The sequence below is a fragment of the Eupeodes corollae genome, chromosome 3, assembly GCF_945859685.1.
Source record: "Eupeodes corollae chromosome 3, idEupCoro1.1, whole genome shotgun sequence".
Classification (NCBI taxonomy): domain Eukaryota; kingdom Metazoa; phylum Arthropoda; class Insecta; order Diptera; family Syrphidae; genus Eupeodes; species Eupeodes corollae.
Window position 1 is genome coordinate 23,373,312 of NC_079149.1, and position 14,636 is coordinate 23,387,947.

Here is a 14,636-nt window from a genome sequence, read left to right on the forward strand (position 1 = left end):
TAACATTTTTGTTGATGCAGCTTATTTTATTTAATATCCAATTACATTTCATTTTTCCATTCCCATAGAACCAAAAGTGTATTAACATTTGTTATTACGATTAATATCATATTTCACTTGATTCCCACAGAAATCAAGTTTATATAAAAATATGTTTATGTTGCAAATTTGATTAAGTTAATTTTTGATATTGTAATTTTAGTGTTCAGTAAGATCCGATAGAAAAAGACCTAATTTTTTTAAAAACTCAAACGTCGTGTTTGATTATATATTTTACATAATAACGATAGTAATATCTACTTAAGTGTGTGTTTTTTATAAAAAAGAAAGCTTAGCGAAATAACTAAATCATTTGCGTTTATTTTGTGGATATCAGATTTATCAATACCAAATGCAATCATAATTTTTGATATGTTTTTGTTTTGTCAATTATTATTATTAACTATCAATATTTAAATTGTGCCTTTTATGAAATTAGCAAAAAATATGTATTTCCTGAAAACAAAACTATCTTTTTTAAAAATACAAAAATATTATTATTACAAAAATTGAAATGTATACCCCACTGTTCCACGTTGAAAATATTCTGTACCTGAACTCTAGTATCATTCAAACCAGCTGTTTAACTTTTATCCAATAACTTTTAGTATCACTGTAGTACCTGCCTAAAACGGTCGATTGTTTTGATTATCTTCTACACAAAATTTAAAGCATTACTCAATATTTAATGTTCTTCTATCAAATTAAAATTTAATCAAATCGAAATCTTTATTTTGATTTAAGTTTGTATGTTTTTTTTTTAATTATGTGGTTTTGGATTTCAATTTTTAATAAATCAGGCCATCATTCATCATCATCATAAAATAATGTAGACAACAAAAAGTTGTTAATAAAATGCTTATTGTATCGTCGCTAGTCGTGGTGGTGTAACATTTGAGTCAGAGACATTCGTGAAGTGGATATTATACGCTTCACAATAAATTGTTTTAAGATATGTGAAGAGTGTACCTGTAGTACATTCCCCGGTATCTTATCATTATTTAAAAACAATGTTTATTTTTTCTTGTGTATAAAAATAATCGGTTTGTAATTGGCAAAACGCATGAGACACTCTTTCAACGAGAAGACGAGAGTATCTTTTAGCTGGTCGGAAAAAATCAGTTACCTATTAACCATCGCGAATTAAGCAGTGTTTCGAAAAGCAACCGATACAACCTGCTGAAGATACTAGATAGATACGCGCAGTTAAGCTTTGTCGCAAGACCGGAATATTAAACGACTTTTTGGACTTTATGAAACCTTTTAAGAAAAAAAAACAAACAGTGTGAAAAGTGAAAGATTTTGAATTTAATCAGCTGTGCCACTAAAGTTCGCAATTGTTTTCTGCATTTCTTTGACTTCTTTTAAGTTCCAACCAGTCAAAGTAATTAATAACAAAAAGAGAAGTTCCGACGTTAAAATGTACACCTTTCGAGTAGTGTGGTGTGTTGTTTTCATTTTTTGCGGTTAGTTTAAAATGTCTTTTGCTGCTATAAAATGTGTTGTTAATTTGTTTCTTTGTTTGCTTATAGTGTCGTTGGTAAATTGTTTAACCAATCTAACGTCAAATACGACGACAGTGACGGTGACGACGACGACGAAATTAACTGATGTGCAACGTCCTCAACTAAGCACTTTAGATAAATATCTAAGATCTGAGAAATCATTTGCTATTGTGAATGGTGGCAGAAATAGTGATAATACCGTCGGCGTTCCATTGAATGAAATTTCTGGATTACAAAATGTTACATCACAAAATTATCCTAGGCCATATCCTGTACCGAAAATTGTCAAACAACGGTAAGTTATGCAAAATTGACATTTGACTAAAAGGCTTTTAAATATATGTAGTTTATTGCTTGCATAACAAATAATGGGGAATCTTACTTAAAGCTTAATATTTCAAATTTATGTGTTTTAGTATTTGAATGATAATTCTAAAATGTATGCATATATATTAGCGATTTAATGGGCGACACATGTACTTCCTTATATTGGTCAAGTTTAAATAGTGGTTTTTGTTTGTTTAATTTAAGAGACCATAAAATATATAATTTATATGTTTTTCCAATAATAGATTTGATTTTAAATAGCCTGGTATCAGGGGAGTTGTTGAAACTATGCCATTTCTAAAAAATGAACTCGTGTATCGTTGAATTTGTTAGAATTATATACAAACAAAAATAATGAACATTTTAAAGTCACTGATAGCAAAAGAATGAAATCTCTTAATGAAACACACTGTATTGGTATTGTATACTGTATACTGTATTACGTTAAGACAGGTGTTACATTTTTATTTGAAATTTATTAAAATCAAAGTCAACTAGGAAATATAATTCTTCAAATAAATCTACTCGAAATATTGGTTTATAATGACTTATTTTGTATATTCTCCTTTTACCGACGGCAATGTCAACGTTTTTTAAGTTTTTTTTTTCCACTCGATGTAATAGCTAATTGTCTAAACTTCTATTTGAACACAAAATATTCATTTAAATTATAAGATACCACAAATGAATATGATAGTTTATGGCTCCAAATATTCTGAACACATTTTGATATCGTTAAGATCCCAAAATAATATCTTTCCGAGAGCAGCGAAAAATGACTGTGGAATAAATTTGTAATCTTTAAATTTTGATTTTTGAGATCAGTAGATGCTAAAATTGTAGTATTCAACGGGAATAAGGAAATTTTTAAAATTGTAGAAAATTTGTTCTCAAAAATAAACTGATTGGGGCGTATTCATAGAGAATTACTAAAGTCGTGATTTCTTGATCCATAGTTTAAGGCTTGTTGATTAAATAAACACAGCTCTTATTTATAGTCAATTTTCCTTATGTGTTTAGTAAAACCCAGTTTAAGGTTTTATTCTACTACAATTATACTTCAAATGACAGGTAAAAGCAAAAAAATACTGTTATATTTTCAAACTTGTTATTTTGTGCTGTCATTCCTCAAATTAGATGTATAATATAATAGTAACATTAAAATTTTTATCCAAACGTTATCATTCTTAAAAATTCTTGTCGCTTAATTCGTCGTTAAACCACAAATTAAGCCCTAAACTTATGTTTAAATTTATTTATAAAAAGCCTAAACTCTGGACTTGATTAATAACAACTTAGCAAGAGTTTAGCAAACATCTATGAATGTGCCCAATTGCATTTGAAACAATTTAAACAAATTAAGTTTTAACTAAAGCTGAGTATAAACGATTGTCAGATCTGCCAGAGGCTTAATAATAGCCAAATATCTATTAATGAAAATAGGTCTGTTCACAAGGTTGACAGTTGTTGATTCGATGTTGTTTATTGTGGAGAATAACTGAACTGCTCTGATAAATATATAAGGCATTTTTCTTTTTAAGCTCCAAGCAAAGCATTGAGCAAAGCTTAAGCACATTGAGTACGATCCGAGCAGAGTTTGATCTGCACTCTCCAACTTATATATGAAACACTCTGAAATAAACTGAACTGTCAATAGCTTAAGAATTTACAATCTTTCAATACCACACGAAACAAACGTAAAGTTTGACACTTTTAGTTTTTTAGTCCATTTGTTCGGTGATTTTATTCAGAGCTCATAGAGGTCGCTCCGAGCTAACTCTGATAAAAAAAGAAAGACAAACTTAACGCTCTCAGAGCAAAAAAAGAAACACAAATCTGACAGCTCATTTCTCTCCTCTGAGTTTAAAAAGAAAAACGCCTATAGAAAGAAGAATGCAGTCTGAGCAATTAGTAGTAACAAATTGACATTTGTGGCTTCTGACCAAAGCCAAAATTTCCTGAAAATCGAAAATATGGAAATCCTCCGTCATTCTTATTTGTTTTGAGATTTATTTGTTATTTATTTATCCGCTTGTGTACGAACACGTCTAATATTTAATGCATTTAGTGTTTTGCTCTAAAAGCATCTTGCATACATGTGCTATACGAATTGCGAACTGTGGATGTTCGCATATTTTGACTTTTCTTGCTTTATTTTTTATTCGTAGACAAATTGTCAATTTAAAATTACCCTTTTCAAGAAACAAAACAAGAGTGGCATAATTTTGAGGTTAAGTTGAGCGCGAACAATTGATTCGTTTCAATGTGGATGGTATGTGGAACGCGAATAGAGTTTGACAGTTCGTAGCAACCACACTGCAATTTGTTACTACCAAATTGTTTTGTTTTAGAGAACAAAATGCACATTTTATCATCCCAACATAAGTGTCAATTGGTTTCTTATGATTAACATGTGTTTTTGTTTGAAATTGACTTTTTGAGATGTGTAAAATCATGTTTGTTCGTCAATTCGTTCATTAGTTGTTCGCTCTCATGTGCAAGGCCCTTAACGCATAATCATTTTTCTCCGAGCCCGTTACCAGCGCTCAGAACTTTCACAAATCACATTCTCGACGAATGAAGTAACACAACCCTAAAGCTGCGTACGCACTGAACAGAAAACAAATACAAATTTGAGTTTGACAGTTCAAGATCTAGTTAGAAACGAAGTGAAGAAATTGTCAATTTCTAAAAGTTTTATCTGGCACAAGATGACAATTTCATTATTACAAACAAAAATATTTGTCAAAGAATTTTGGAAATTTTTTTTATTGACAGATCTGATATTTTAGTAACATTCGAAGATCGTAGTGACATTTTATTTTTTCTGCTACTCTGTCATTCTATTTTAGGGAACTAAGAGTACATTAAAGGGTTTATATTTTTTTTTTTCTCTGTATATGGATTATAATATGAAGACAGCACATCAACAAACTTAAAAGATAAACAAAGTGAAGGGTGTAATAATTTTAATCGAAATTTATAGTAACACATCATATTAGATTTATTACAGCTATCCATGTCACTTTAAATTTCTGTTATGACTTTTTGTATACGACACAATAAGAATATTCATTTAACCTTAATTGTAAAAAGTTTTATCTTAAATAAATATGAATTTGCTTTGTCGGAGAATTTAGTCAATTTAATTATTGAATTATTAAATTCATTAAATTAAGTCAATATGCTATTTTTAAAATGTTTATTACTTTATTTTATGAAATCTTTACTTACATAGTTTAGTATTATACGCTAATAAAATTGTCTTAATTTGAAGCAATATTTAATTAATAATACAAAAATATATTACGAGCATAAATATTATTCTATCAATAACATAAAACATGTAGAAAAATTTTATTAGTTCACTAATTAAAAAGTTCTATATTAAAAAATAATGAAATTTTAGACTAACAAGAAAATAAGGATTCAAGATAATACAAATTTAGAACAAATTCATTATGTGTTACTTATTTGCGAGTGGATGCAATTTTGTTTGGTCACAAAGCCCAAAAAGTTAAGAAAATCGCCGAAAACCTTAAAGGAAATGTCGCCCAAATAATATTTAAATAAAAGAACGCCAAAATTGTTTGTTGTCATTGGTGTTATGACATTAGAAGTTGAGATTTGTGACGTTTATTTTGGGCATTATATCTTATCACCCCACGATATGTAACCCAAATTACAAAATGAAAAATAAAGACCAAAAAGAGAAACTTCTAAAAAAATATCACTAAGAAAACCTCACAAACCTAAGCAGGGAGGTTGCAGGGGGACAGCATAGCCCCCATACGTTTTTCACTGTTTATGCACTATAATGCTGGGTGCTAGCAATGACGTATGTAAACCATAACGTTCTTTTTAACTTTGCAAATTGGCCTTAAATCGCTTTCAGAAAGTGAAATAAGGCCAAGCATATTTGTTACGTTTTTTGACGTTTCGAGTTTTTAGGCGATAAGACATTTTTTCATTTTATATACTTTCGATTGGGCGATACAGTTTTAAACTAAAAACGTCGTAGTCTCCAAAATAGACACAAATTTTTTCAGAATATGACATTGGTCGCATTTACAAAGCTAGTGGCTACGTAGTCAAAGTTCAACAAGCTTTGTGAATGCAAAACTACACTACAAAGCTAGTCAATCTGGAACTGTCATATTATTGACAAATGCAAATATATAAAATAAGAAACATTTTTGATTTGATAACTTTAACTTATCTTCCGTGTTTTTAAATTCAATAAAATCAAATTTAAGACACAATTTTAATGATTTATGTATATTAATATTTAAATACTGAACGATTTATTTCATTTTGAATTCGTGTGGTTTACCGAGCAGCTGATTGTTGAACCTCAAAATCATTCTCCACTAACTTTGTAGCCGTTTTTTTTTACACTACGTCGGAGGGGAAATTTCAACTACTTTTGTAGTTAGATTTAGCCAATCAGAAACCCTTGACTACGTAGCCAATAGCTTTGTGAATGTGACCATTGATTTTAGGCTTTGTGGTCTTTTCTTCTGAAAAAGTCATGTCTTACAATTAATTTTGAAAATCAATTAGACTTAATGTTAAATGGTGATATTTGTGTTTGAATTTTTAATAAATTTGTCTCCAAATACACATATTTTTATTATGTTCACCAACATCAAATTCCTAACGTCAAAACAATTGATTTAAATCAAAAGACTGCATTTAAATGACTTACTGACTTTAAAAACTGACTTTTAAGTCACTTAAAAGACTTTATAGGGTGAAAGAGACTTTGAGTCAATTGACTTCAAGCCTACTCCTACTAAGTAGAGATTTAATTGTGTAATCATCTCGTTTATTTACATAAAAAAAGTTATGAGTTTAAATACTTTGTGAAGAGGAAGTAAAAATAAATTAGTCGAACTTGGTCCTACCAAAATTTTAATTTTCAGGTGGAGTTAGGTTTAATTTATTATTTTATCTATTAATATTCATATCACAGATTTTAATAATTCTAATGCACGTGGAAAAATTAATTATTTTAAGGTATGTATGTATATTTGGCTAACAAAAATCAAAACAGGTTAAAGTGACATTTTGCGTTTGAGATAAAGAGACAATGATGAAAGCCCGTTTCAAAGAACTGTTTAATTTGGTGTATTCGATTTATGTTAATTTTAATTCAAATGATACTCTTTTGATAATATTTAAAGATTACTTTTATTTAACAAGATTAAGATCGAGATAATGCGTGATACTTTAACAAAAGATCGATAGATAAGAAGGAAGCAAAAACTATGAACATGTCAAAAGTGACAAGCAAGGAAAAGTATTAGATTTTGTTTTACTTTTTTTTTGTATAATTGTACTAGATTTTGAACATTCCGCCCACCTCAACGTCTCCATCAGAACGTTGAACCTCTGATTGATCTTCTGTGTAGACTGGTAAGGGACAAAGCTTGACAACGGGTCGCTTCAATGTTGATGATTGAGTCTTGATGGTGACGACTCTTACGAGTCCATCCAACCCTGGATGAGTTTCGATTACTCGGGCAAGTGGCCATTTTGTTGGAGGATACCGCTCGTCTAAGACTAAAACAAGTGTTCCTACTTTCAGAGATGGCACAGCTTCATGCCATTTTGCAAATTCTTGAAGACGCTGTAAATATTGGATTGACCACCTCTGCCAAAATCGTTCTAACATTTGTCTTAAATGTTGATAACGTGACAGCCTTGATTCTGGAACATAGAGTAATGAGGGTTCCGGTACGGTACTGATTGCATGTCCAATAATGAAATGACCTGGGGTTAATGCTTCGAGGTCTTCAGAGTCATCAGAAAGTGGACAAATTGGTCGAGAATTTAGGACTGCTTCTATCTGTACTAATAAGGTAGAAAATTCTTCATATGTTAAACGAGACTCACCAATTGTTCGCTTGATATGGAATTTTGCGGACTTGACAGCCGCTTCCCATTTTCCGCCAAAATGAGGTGTCGCTGGAGGATTAAACTGCCATTTAGTTCCATCATTAGCTAGTACATTTATTATATGTTCGCTTTCCTTCGAAGCAGCCCTAAAAAGTTTTCTTAGTTCGGCGTCAGCGCCTGTTAAATTTGTACCGCAATCGCTTGTTAAAGAAGCACAAATACCTCGACGACCTACAAACCTTTTGTAGGCTGCTAGAAAACCTTCCGATGAATAGTCTGTCGCTATTTCCAGATGAACAGCTGACGATGAGAAACAAACAAATACGATTAGATAACCCTTATAGGTTTTTGCTGCTCTTCCTCTCCAAGTTTTTAAAATAAAGGGCCCGGCATAATCCACACCGGAATGTAAGAATGGGCGAGAAGGAATGGTACGATTGAAAGGAAGTTGACCCATGAGTTGCTTTGAAGTTGCGGCTCGATGACGAGCACACGACACATTTATGTACAAATGAGCGCACGTAACTACGTCCTCCCAGAATCCAGTATGTTCTTCGCAATGTTGCAAGCATCAACTGCACACCACCATGAAGAGTTGCTTGATGAGTATGGTCCAAAACAAGCTTGGTGAAGGTTGAATCTTTCGGTAATATGATAGGATGTTTCATGTCTGGGTCTATTTGTGCATTCCGAAGCCGCCCACCAATTCGCAGAACTCCTTGTGAGTCAAGAAATGGCGTAAGCCGATGAAGAGGGCTATTGCGTGTAACAGGTTCTAAAATAGAAAGTTGATTAATTTCAGTTTTAAAATATAAAAGTTGTATTTTGCGTATCCAAAATGATTTTGCTGTTTCAATCTCTAATGGTGTTAAAGGGCATTCATTAGTTGATGTACTAAGGGTTAATTTTGCATTTTCAATTTCCCCAGACGTGAATGAACTTGGAGTTGATTTATTAGTGGCTTTTCGCAATAAGACTCGCATTTTATTTCATAAAATAGCACGTTTGCACCATGCAGTGATTCGCAAAAGTCTCGACAAAGATGAATACCGTAGGAGAAGATCCCATGTTTGTCTATTTTTAAAATGAATTGTTGTAGCTACTAGTGTATGACGTTCTTCATGATCTACGTTAGAATCTGGAGCTGGGATTAGGTTTGGCCACTTATCTGAAGTAAGCTGAAGCCACCGTGGACCTTTCCACCAAAGATCGCTTTCAGCTAACTGGCGTGGTGAAACTCCTCTAGATGGGAGGTCTGCGGGGTTGTGCTCACCTGAAATGTGATGCCAATTTGCTTTCGGCAATATCTCTTGGATTTGGGTGACTCGATTTCGGACAAAATCTTTCCATCTCGATGGCTCACCTTGAATCCAATAAAGCGCAGTACTGGAGTCAGTCCAGAGGTGAATGGGAGCTGCATGTAAATCAAGAACATAGACTACGTGCTTCACCAGTTTCGTAAGCATTAACGCTGCAGTCAATTCCAGCCGCGGAATTGTGACTCGAACAGATCTTGGCCGTTTTAAAGACTTTTCAGAGCGCTTAGTTGGAGCTACCTTTGTTTTTGATGATAAGATTGTAATATTCGTTTCATTTTCTTTTACCACACGAATATAAACGACAGCTCCAAGAGCTAGTTGTGAGGCATCGGAAAACCCATGCAGTTCGATTGATAAAGAACAAGGAGTTATTCCAAGCCATCGGGGCACAGATATCATGTAGAGATCACTGAGCTGGTTGATGTAACTTTTCCATCGACTTTCAAATGATTTAGATATTGGTTGATCCCATTCAAAGCCTGCAAGCCATAGTTCTTGTATAAACAACTTGGCCTTAACCACGATAGGAGAAAGCCAACCCAAGGGATCGAGATGAGTAATTTGAGAAATTCGATTCTTACCTTCTTGTACTGTAGCTGCTCCATCGTACACATCATCTACGTAAGTATTTTTTTTTATAACATCTTTGACGTCTGCAAATCGATAACTTTCATCCTCGGCTAACTGATGTAGGACCCTGTTTGCTAAAAATGGAGCTGATTTGGTTCCGTATGTGACTGTGGTAAGTACAAATTCTTGAATGTTAGAACCTTCAGTCCATAAAATATGTTGGTAATTCCAGTCGTCCGGGTGCACTTTGATTTGCCGAAACATTTTTTTTACATCAGCACAGTAGGCAAACTCATTAACTCGCCACCTGGTCAGAACATCAGGAAGATCTACTTGCAGTTTTTTACCTTCGTGTAGGAAACCGTTAAGAGATTTTCCCTTATCTGTTTTCAGAGATCCGTTAAAAACGACTCTTAATTTGGTCGTTGAGCTGCAACTGCGAAGAACACCATGATGAGGTAAATAAAACATCTGATCATTGTTTTGAGTTTGTGTCGGTACTCGTAGCATATGTCCAAGTTGTTCATACTCTGTAATAAAGTTAGAATAATCAGTGGCAAATTCAGTGTTTTGTACAAAACGGTTTTTTAATCGGCTTAAACACTTTAAAGCTGGAGATCTCGAATCTCCGAACGATGCTGGAACGGATTTGAAAGGAAGACGTACAATAAATCGCCCTACGGCATCACGAGAATGTGTGGATTGGAATATATGCTCGCATTCTTCTTCTTCTGGAGTAAGTGTATCGACAGAAGATTTAAAAGATTCTTCTTGCATCCAAAACTTTTGCACTAAGTCATCTAGGTGATCATCTGTACAGCAGTGAAACGATTTTGCTTCTGATGGGGCTATTGACGTTGATGACCCTGAAATAATCCACCCCAGAGATGTACGTTGTGCTATTGGTGCGCCTTCAGGTCCTTTGATAAGTCCATTTTGCAGGACTTGTCCATACATCTCTACTCCAAGAATGAGGTCTACACGACCAGGTTGGTGATATTCCGGATCCGCTAGATCAATGTTTTGCAAATGTGCCCAGCCAGAATGTTTGGACACAGCCGATGGTAAAAGGTTGGTAAGTTTTGATAAGATATATGCGTTAAAACTGCAAGTGAATTCGCTTGTGCAAGATTTCAGATTAATAGTTACCATACCCTTTGATTGATGAGATGAGGAGGAATCACCTCCAATACCAACTATAGATAAAGATGTGTACGATCGAGGTAGCTGTAGAAGGTTTATGAGGTATTCTGATACAAGGTTAACTTCGGAGCCCTGGTCAAGGAAAGCTCGGACAAGATATGACTCTCCAAAACTGGATACTACTTTCACTAATGCAGTGGCGAGAAGCGTTGTTGATCTGGGAAGCTTGGTTGTACAGGTGACACTAGAAACGGCAGATACACAATTAATGCTGTTGCTTGGAATAGCTTCATTAGATGCCACAGTTGAATTGATAAATGTATTTTCTTGATGTATGGTTGTATGGTGACGTCGTCCACATTTTTGGCATCTCCGTTTTGAAAAGCATGTATTAAGTTGGTGAGGACCGAGGCAGTTGAAGCATAGTTTTAATTGTTTAATAAGCTCTAAGCGATTTGCTAGAGTCTTTGATAAGAAACCTGGACAAGAAGAGATATAGTGCTCGCCTTGACAATTAAAACATACCTGTTTTGTTTGCTGCGCTGCTGCATGATGCGCTTTCGCCTTAACTTGCTGCCTTGAGCTGGATGATTGGGATTTGTTTTGCGATGAAGTAGCGCGTTCAAAGGCTTCAAGTGATCGAATTCGGGTTAAAATAAATTCTTTCAGTGCCGCCCATGTGGGTGGCTCGGTTGAAGGTCCTAGTGACTTTTCCCATTCCTTAATAGAAGCACCATCTAGTTTACGAGAAACGATATGTGTAAGTACATCATTCCACTGGTTCACATCACGACCAAGACCTTCAAGCGACCCCAAAGCTTTATTAATGTCGTTAAACAAGGTCTCCAATTTAGAAGAAGATTCCTCGTTAACAGCTTTGGCTGAAATAATAGCTTGAACTGCTGCGTCGACATGTAGTCTTTTATTATCATAATAAGAGATCATGTCATCCCAAGCGATTTGGAAGTTTGATGCCGTAACTGATACACCATGTAGACGTGATGCCGCCTTACCTATGAGACATCCTTTTAAAAATTGAAGCTTTGTGACACAGGTAAGCGACGGATCAGCTCCGATGATTGCCATAAAGGAGTCTTTAAATGAAGGCCACTCAGAGAATTCGCCGTTGAAAACTGGTAGAGGCAGTTTTGGTAGCTGGTGGTTATTTGCCAAAATCTGCGGTTTGGCAGACGTAGCAGCAAGAGCTTTCCCATCTAGATTTGGAACTTCTGATAACTTATCTTTCAACGTAGACATGTGTTCGATGGCATCTAGATAATTTTCTTCGCAGCTACGATACATTTTGTTTTTAAAATAATTCTCCTCTTCGAATTTCTGTCGTGTTTCAACTTTCAGTGATGCTTTGATGGATGTGGCACTTTGGTGACTTTCTTTGAATAAAGTCCAATTTTCGCAGAGAGCATTTTTACGAGACTCTATTCTTTGGGTTGTTGGGTTGGAACCCAATTTATCGAGCGATTCTTTAATAGTGTCGAATAACTCATACTGCTGTTCTAAAATGGCTGACAACTGTGTTGCATTAGACATTTAGTTTGTGGTTATGGACTGCACTTTTTTCTCAAAAAAATTATATAAATAATTATTTCGCGGTAAGAACAATCCGGCTCGAAGGACCATTAATGTTAATTTTAATTCAAATGATACTCTTTTGATAATATTTAAAGATTACTTTTATTTAACAAGATTAAGATCGAGATAATGCGTGATACTTTAACAAAAGATCGATAGATAAGAAGGAAGCAAAAACTATGAACATGTCAAAAGTGACAAGCAAGGAAAAGTATTAGATTTTGTTTTACTTTTTTTTTGTATAATTGTACTAGATTTTGAACAATTTACTATAAACGGATTCTTTTGATGGATATTTTGAGGTCAAAAGAATTTTATTCTAAAGATTTATTTATATTAATTTTAAAAAAAGTACCTACGTAAGTTTCTAAAGTAGAATTTTGTTAGCAAAAAGTGTCCAATATCATTGAGGTTTCGTTTGCCCAAACTTAATTGATGACAAGTTGAAATAATTGACTAAACTCAGTTTTACATCCCTAATCTCTTTGTATAGCTAGTAATTTTATTGATATCTTTGTAAAGGGTGGTAATTTAGTTAGTCCTGTAGCAAGTGACATCGTCCTGTTAAAACCAAATTTGGTCCACGTCCATTTCTTTCAATTCGGGCAAAAACAAGTTCGTTGTCATCTCAGCAGCATCATTTTGGGTTAAATACGACCCGACCCCATAAACCGCACAAAACAGTCACTATTTGTGGGTTCAATGGTTTTTTGACAGTCACCTTTTTATTATTCGTCCAAATGCAGTAATTGTTCTTATTGACGAATCCACTGAGGAGAAAATGTGCCTCATCATTGAAGATGATTGATCATCCACTGTTGGGATTTCTTGCCACTATTTTTACCATTGGGCCATTTACGACGCTTAAATAGTTCAGGAGGCTTTAGTCAATTCCACTTTGTAAGCGTGTAAATGCAAGTCTTTATGCACAATGTTCATCAATAGCGAGTGTGAGAGGTGCAATTATTGGTCACAACTACGAGTTGAGGACGACGGCTCTGCAGCTACATTATCGCGAACAATAGCAATATTTTCTGAAGTACGAGCATTGGTGTTTTCACATCTCCTTGAAACCCAGTTTGCCCAATTTTCTTTTAGTGTTTTTTTTCCGATTTTACGCATATTTGGTCAGTTCAATTGACCGCGAAAATCACGAAGTGCATATATGTACTTTGATTTGAGTGCCCACTTTCATAATAAGCCTTAATAACTTTAACGCGTTGTTGGATTATGAATATGGTTCTGATTGAGTTAGTCTAAAATTGAAAAATCTCAAATGAAATGCAGAAAATCAGTCGTTAAGTAGGGTAATCACATTCAACTTCGGCCCTTATAATGTAACCACCCTTTAATTCCGCAACTAAAATAAGATTAAATCATTATGAAATCGTCCCGATTATTTCCTTAAAAAGAAGAGGTAGATATGTGTTCTTCCTGAAGAGGAATTAAAAAACAATTCTTCACACTAGTTCTTCGAAGTTAAATTTAATTCTATTATTTATCTGTTTAATATTCCAATCATAGATTTCAATAATTCAGATACGTGTGGAAAAATTAATTAGTAACTATATATTTTTTTTGAAAGTTTTGTATTTCGGAACTTAAATTATTATCACTTTTAACTGATTAAATTTAATACCAAAATCGTTAAGTGCAAGTTTTGCTTCAAGTAAAAATATTTTTTCTTTTGCTTTAAAGTTCTTATTTTTTCGTAAGACAAACATTTTATTTTTTGAAGTAGGTCAATGAACTGAAAAATAAACATACGTTCATTATTTTTGTTGGTAAATATATACTTTCTTATTTAATTGCATCTTACTTCATTGACAAAGATTAATTTTTTTTTTATTTAAATACAAATTTGCCCATCATAAATGTATTTTGTTGGGATATGGTATTTTACTCAAATGTGTAAAAGAAAGTTTACACATGCCTACCAATGTTTATATTTAACTGCATTAAGTTTGATAAAAACAAAAAACAAAATACACCTCATTTATGCACTTAAATTTCAAATTATCAAAATTTGCGTTCCTTTTGCATTATTTAAATGCTTATTTAGGATTGAATTAATTAATTAAATGTATTAAATTAATATTGAACCAGTTTATAAAACCTCTCTTAGTCTTTTTATGCGTGATTAGCTTAAAAAGCCACTTTGTTTGTTTCTTAACAAAAATATCTTAAGTCTAAAAATAAATCAATAATGAAAGAAAGCAGACTATTTGCACAGATTCACAAA

The 14,636-nt window shown here is 33.4% G+C and overlaps 1 protein-coding gene across 2 annotated transcripts in view; it reads left to right on the forward strand.

Moving 5' to 3' along the window:
* Positions 1–663: 663 nt before the first annotated feature.
* The window catches only part of LOC129950936 (uncharacterized), a 35,508-nt gene continuing 21,535 nt past the window's right edge, over positions 664–14,636 (forward strand). For both annotated transcript variants that reach the window (XM_056062898.1, XM_056062899.1), the window contains exons 1-2: positions 664–1,505; positions 1,572–1,839. In XM_056062898.1, coding sequence (XP_055918873.1) covers positions 1,460–1,505; positions 1,572–1,839 — 314 coding nt within the window. In that variant the 5' untranslated portion in view covers positions 664–1,459. The remainder of the gene's footprint in view (positions 1,506–1,571; positions 1,840–14,636) is intronic.